The sequence below is a fragment of the Gossypium arboreum genome, chromosome 8, assembly GCF_025698485.1.
Source record: "Gossypium arboreum isolate Shixiya-1 chromosome 8, ASM2569848v2, whole genome shotgun sequence".
Lineage (NCBI taxonomy): Eukaryota > Viridiplantae > Streptophyta > Magnoliopsida > Malvales > Malvaceae > Gossypium > Gossypium arboreum.
This window is the reverse complement of record NC_069077.1, coordinates 10,880,803-10,887,318: the sequence shown is the minus strand read 5'-3', so window position 1 is coordinate 10,887,318 and position 6,516 is coordinate 10,880,803. Positions and strand designations below refer to the sequence as shown.

Below are 6,516 nucleotides of genomic sequence, written 5' to 3'. Positions count from 1 at the left end.
GTAGCGATGGGGTAGAAATTATTCTGTTTAAAACCTAAAATTGTATGACATAATTTAAATCATGTACATAAAAATTTGGAAATTATGTTATGATACATATGATTGAACCTATATTTATTTGTCTATATATGCATGGAATATGATTATTGTGGCAATTATGATGATTTGATTATCCTGAAAACTGTTGTTATGATTTCTAATATACCAGTAATGGTTGGATTTGAAAAACTGATATTATGAACTGAATTGCTATTTTTGATTATTCTATGCATTGTTAATAAATGTGTCTTAATGAGTATCACATTGATTTTGTTGTAAATGGACTCACACTGGGCGTCAAAACTCACTTCCCCTTTAATTTCATCTTTACAGATAACTCATCAGGTTAAGACACAGGCACAAAATCCGAAGAGTCTCAACACAACCCATTTTATTTTCAGTTATTTTAAGCATAATCTTTTGCTTTGTTTTATCATTCAAAGACCGTAAAATTTTATTTGATCTGTGACATGTGATTTAGAACTTAGGTTGTCTTTATTGTTGCATTACATTTAATTATGATTTTAATTAGGACATTGAATTTTTACTATTAATTGATGATGTATGAACCTTGATTTTATTAAAAACTTGAGAATATAACCTTTTTTATCAAACTAAATAAATGCTTTGAATAAACTCTGATAACCTTGTTAGGCCATCTTGATGGTTGATTTGGTCTTCTGGATTCGTGTCTAACGTCTAGGTCTAGTTGGGAGGTTACAAATATATATTTCATTTATTTACTTTTTATTTTTAAAATATCAATAAAAGATATACTCCTTATTTTTAAAATTAAAATTCTCCACGAAAATTTACCAAATAATTATTCAAATTTTCAATTTATTTAATATTAACAATAATTTAATACATTTTGTTAGAAATAATTAATGCTTAATTAGGAACTGCTTATTTTTTTATATTTTAATTATGATCGGAAAGTCTAGGATTAATTAATTAATTAATTAATTATGTCTTAACTTGTATAAAGTCGTAGTTAAAATTCTTATTAGGCGCCAGTTTTAGTACAAGTTCAAATCGTGTTACCTCCAACCCATCACCAATTTTTTGACTTATAAATGTGAGAAATAATTAAGTATCAGGCAATTAGTTTGATAATTAAGAAAAAATGTAAAATACATCTAAGGTCACTAAATTATTAGTAAGTTTGCGATTTGGTCATTTAACTTCAAAATGTTACAAAATGGTTGTTGAATTATTCGAAAATTTTCATTTAAAATCATTGTTGTATAGCCTTCTCTGTTTACACCGCCTGTACCAATTGAAAGCTCTCATTCCCTTTCTCTTCTACAATTTTTTGTTTTTTCACGAAATAGTTTTGAATATCATGAACCTGCGAACCAAAATTCAAACAACTTTATTCTCTGATCTCCACTATTGACAGTCATATTAGCTTGGGTCTGAGGCATATTCTTCTATTTATCAATGAGTATTAATCCACTGTACCGATTGTTGAATCTTTGCTTGGAGCTGACTACTTAGACTTTAAAAAAAAAAAACTTAACAAACTTAATGATTTAAATAAAACTTTCTAATAATTTAATAACTTAAATGATAATTTTTAAATAATTCAATAATTATTTTATAATTTTTTTAACTAAAGGATTAAAACTTACTAACGGAAAAAAAAGAGTAGAGTAGGGTCGATCAAATTCAAAGGGTGTAGGCTCATCGTCCATGAACCATGCTTTAGCCGAAAGAGGTCTAATCATCATGAGTTTTATGTTAAGCCTTTACGTTCAAGCATTTGAAATTTGAAGAACCTATAAATCTTGCTCTTTAGTCTTTATCAGTCTAAGCATATGCTTTAAATTATTTAAATATCTTCTTAAAATTTAATTAAACTATTTTATTCATATGTTTTATCTTATCCAAAATTGATGAAATCAGCTTATAAAATAATTTATATGCTTCTTATTTTGATCTCGTATTAATAGAAAATAGTAGTCAAGGTTGAATTTGTAGCTGTGGATCCAATTTCTTTGATCAAGTTACCATTTTTATGGACCGAGGTGGGTTCACAACTCTACCAAGCAAACCTAATCATAATCACCATTAATGTCTCTCACATCTAAAAATGCAGTACATCAAAACAAAATCACCAAACTCTGGCAAAATCTTCTAAAGCTTTAAATTTTACCTACAAACAAACGTCTATCAAAATCTGTCATATTAAAATCTTTTTTTTTTTCCTTCTATAATAATTCTTGAAACTGTGGTGAAAGAGGTACAGCTTTCGAATCACCCCCTCGCAGAAGAGCAATGTTCGGAGAAAACCCAGTAAAACTGGAAGAGAGATTGCTGCCATTACCACTATTATTACTGCTATCCACTTGAAGAGAAATGGAGAGGTTGGTATTGGCATTGTTGCGGCTAATACTAGTTCTAGTTACTTGAGAAGCTTCCACAAGCTTTGTTGAACGTTGACGACCTCTATGCATGTGTCTCTCGCAGTACTTGTGATCTGGGACGGCTTCTTTGCTACATCTCCATTTCTTCCCATCTGTTCGTCTACATCTTCCTGGCTCTGGATCTACCCCATTCTTATACCCCAACTGCAAGGGTCCACAACCCAAAACTGCACCAGAAAGGGAAACTTTATTAGTGCTAGAAAAATACTGTAGGGACAAGAGAGATATTTGTTTGTTTGGGGGTACTTACAACCGTAGTAAAGTTGATAAGGACTGCCGTGGAGGCCACCAAGAGAACCAGCAACACTTTTCCATATAGGAAGAAGTAGATGATGGGGAACAGGAAGGCCAGCTTCCATGTACTTGTAGATGAGAGATTGAAGCTGTAACTCCTGGAGTTGAAAGATTGTGAACCCACATGATTTAGTGATCCCAGTTTGTATATGACCGGACCCACATCCAAGCTCGAGACCTAATCCAATTGGAGGTGACCCTTCTCCTCCACTCAATCTATTACTCTCCATGTTCCCCGAATCACCCAAATTTGTAAGTCCTATCCCTGAAAATAAAAAAAAAAAATTGAGAAAAAGAAGTAATGTGGGCGTGAGAGCAAGAGGGACAAAGAAAGTTTACCCAGGTCTGAAAAATGGCCAGTCTTGAGAGGTGATGAGTCTTGGGGCTCCATCTCTTGCGTATGGGCACAATTCAGTGGCAAACAAAAGGATGCAATTGCAACAAACAGTGAATTAACAGTAAAGGTTAAAAGATTTTTTTAGAGTCAGAAAAATTCAGTTGATGGCAGAGTAATGGGGTATCCTCCTAAACGTGTATCTGTAACAAAAGGAAAAGCCATGAGACTTATAAAAGAGACAAATGCAAGAATGACAGAAACCAAGCACGCCCGAGTTGTGTTTAAAAGAAATGTTGGAGAGATGGATAGAGATGAAAGTGAGACTGAAAGTCATCTGACATGTCAGGTAGCTGTGCAGGTGTTTGCAGAAACAAACGCGGTTGTCGGGTCATGACTCGTGACAAGTGGGGGGGGGACCCGCATTATGACAAACCCTCGTCCCTTGTTTTCTTCCACTCACGAACATGCACCACTTCATCATAACAATTAGAACTAAATCACAACGCGTGAGCGCGCGACACCTTAATGTTTTGCGCCTGCACATGGACGGGGGAACTGCAGAGGATTTGGTCAGTATTGTATCGTTATTAAGTATTTAAAAAAAAATTGAAAATAGATTATCATTTAAAAGAATTGATATTTTATTTTGTTTTCGGTTTTTAAAAGGATTTTCAAAAGTTGTTTTTAAGTAAAACAAATATAATAAATGGGTGCATAAATATTATGCATCATAATTCTCCATATCATTAATGAGGAAAAAATAAAAAAATTGAAAGATTTTTAATAAATACTTAAAATTTTATTGAAATGTAATTAAAATTAATTATAATTTCTAACCATTATCTCTTAATAATAATATCGAGGTTTTAACTTAGAGTTTTAAAAATTGAAGACGGCTCTTTTCTTGTTCTTTATTATTATTGGTGTAATTTAATTTTATTATATGATTTTATTACACTGTTTAAACTTAGTTTATATAATTATAAATTTTGAGAAATTTGAGAATTATTTTAAAATTTAAACTCTTTTAATGATGGGGTACTAACTTTAAAAAACTTCTAATATTCATATTATTGATGAGCTTCTTTGAAAAAAAAATTGTTAAAGATAATTATCTCCTGCTTCAATTAATATATGAAATTTTATGTAAATTTCAATAAAAATTTTAGGATTTTAGTTAAATCTTCACTTCAATTTAATTTTAACTCCAAATCTAAACCTTAATCATAAAAATTTCAATAAATTTTCTAAGATTTGATCAACCTCAAAGCATTTTTTCTTTTATACGTTAATACATGAGGAGGAAAGGAGAATTATAATTAATTTTAATTAGCCTTAAATAAAATTTTAAGTATTTATTAGAAAGTTGTTTAATTTTTTAATATTTTACTTATTAATGATGTAAATAATTGTGGTGTATTGATGATACATAAAGATTGTCAGTACATAAAATTTTACAAGATAATTAATTTAGAAATGGAGTTTGAATATTATTTAAATCAGTTTTTCCCTTTAAAAAGAAAAAAAAATGCCGACTCTAAATTTGGAGTTTCCACCTTCATGTTGCTGTAAAATTTGAAGTTTCCAACTCTTCATTTACTTGTGGAACCATATTATAGTTCAAAAACTGCCAAAAGGAGGTCAAAGCATACCCATACTTATTAAATATGAATAAAAATATTCTGTCCTTTTGCCTGCCCCTACCTATGCCTCACCAATGTTATTAGTCCACGTGTACAATTAAATTTTACGTTCTGCTTTTTCCTTTTGCTCAAGTGTCAGTCTCAATAAAGCTGGGCTGCTTAAGTTTCTTTGCATTTTTCAAACTTTTCAAGTTTTTGTCTTAACAAAGATGGACGGTTCAAGTTTCATTTTTAGTTCAAACTTTTTTACGTTTCAGTTTTGTTATTATGGAGTACAATAAAAGAGAAGGAGAAAGTGAAGTAATGGAGGTTGATTCATCTGAAGAGGTCGAGAACTAATTGAAATTAAAACAAAAGGATAAACTAACTTAAGACAATTACTTAGAGTAATTTTAAGGAGCTAAAAGATCAATTCTTTCTACATCGTTCCTTAAGGTATTTATAGAGAATGTCCTTTTGTCCATTGATGTGGTGTGGTTAAATAAACATTCAATCACACTAAATGCGTAAAGTGTACATCATAAGACCTTACCAATATGAAGTTATTGTGCCTAAATAGACTTCTTATCATGTCAAAAGTGTGTTCACATTAAGAAAATGTTCATACTTAAAAGCGGGTGGGTGGTTCCCTCTAGTTAGAAAGAGTGATCTTACCCAAAGGTGTTTGGAGTGGGTGACCTACTTAGATGTTACTTCAGATAGAGTCAACGTGGAGGTCAATGGTGTGTTTGGTGCAGACACATTTCCGAGTAGCCGAGGAGTGTGACAAGTCTTAACAAAGATGGGCAGACAAGGAGGATAAAAATAATAACAAAAGGAAAGATGGCAATTTCCTTGTGGGTTATATAAATTACAATGGAAGTTTAAACATCGTTACAAAAAGAGAATAAAGGAGTAGTCCCGATGTGGCGGAGATTATCGAGCGAAAATGCAGCAGGAGATTGTTGTGTATGAACTTGGAGGAAGTGAAGGTATGTACAGACCTGGATCTTGAGTTAGAACATGGTTCATGTTAGAGATGTTTAGTGCCATTCATGTTTCACTTCAGGTTCCACTCTTGGTTCCACTAGTACTGGTGGCAATTCTCCCATCACCAACTGTCATATCCCAAGCTTTAGTTATTCAAAACATGCCCACTCTCTTTGGATTACTTTTAATTTGTAATTGCTTGATTAATATAGAACATCAACGTTTTCAAATTTTCAATTAATCTGATAGGATGTTTAGTATGTAAATTTTTTAAAGATTTTAGTCAACAATTTTAGATGACAATCTTAGGAATGTCAAGGCTCGAGCTCGACTGAAAGTGTGGGCACAAGTAGTTTGTAAAGAGAAAATTTGAAAAGTAAAGAAAAATGGCAAAGAAAAGGAGATAAAAAATTGCTTCAGTTACTTTCTTAAGATTTAGAATTGCTATTGTTAGTTTCTTGAGATTGAAAGCTATGGATGGTTCAATTTTAAAGGGAAAGAGATTTCTGTCCAAAGAAAAAAAAGTGTAAAGATACAATACTAGAATTATCACATCAAATAATCGGTGTACCACTAAGATTTAACCCAATCTCATTCAACAAAGAATGAAACCATGTCAACTCGGATGTCGCATACTAAACTTCTATATTAAGTCTCTAAAGTAGACCGGGATACAACACTTTGTTTCTTGGACATCCAACCAACAAGATTATCACCAATATACACACAAAACCTGGAAGTAGACTTGCAATCTTCAAGTGAACTCGCTCAATCAGCATCACTAAAACTAGTTAAATTCATACTC

The 6,516-nt window shown here is 31.7% G+C and overlaps 1 protein-coding gene across 1 annotated transcript; it reads right to left on the bottom strand.

Moving 5' to 3' along the window:
* Positions 1-2,034: 2,034 nt before the first annotated feature.
* LOC108469023 (growth-regulating factor 10-like) lies at positions 2,035-3,452 on the bottom strand. The gene is made up of 3 exons (XM_017769907.2): positions 3,102-3,452; positions 2,719-3,027; positions 2,035-2,635 (listed from the first exon to the last, which is right to left on the bottom strand). Exons 1-3 carry the CDS (start codon positions 3,151-3,153, stop codon positions 2,253-2,255), a joined length of 744 nt encoding a protein of 247 aa, XP_017625396.1. The 5' UTR covers positions 3,154-3,452; the 3' UTR covers positions 2,035-2,252.
* Positions 3,453-6,516: the final 3,064 nt, after the last annotated feature.

Coding starts and splice junctions, on each gene's coding strand:
- LOC108469023 (XM_017769907.2), bottom strand. CDS start 3,153: ATGGAGCCCCAAGACTCATCACCTCTCAAGACTGGCCATTTTTCAGAC. Junction 3,028..3,101: donor TGGCCATTTTTCAGACCTGG/GTAAACTTTCTT, acceptor TTTTATTTTCAG/GGATAGGACTTACAAATTTG. Junction 2,636..2,718: donor TTATCAACTTTACTACGGTT/GTAAGTACCCCC, acceptor TTTCTGGTGCAG/TTTTGGGTTGTGGACCCTTG.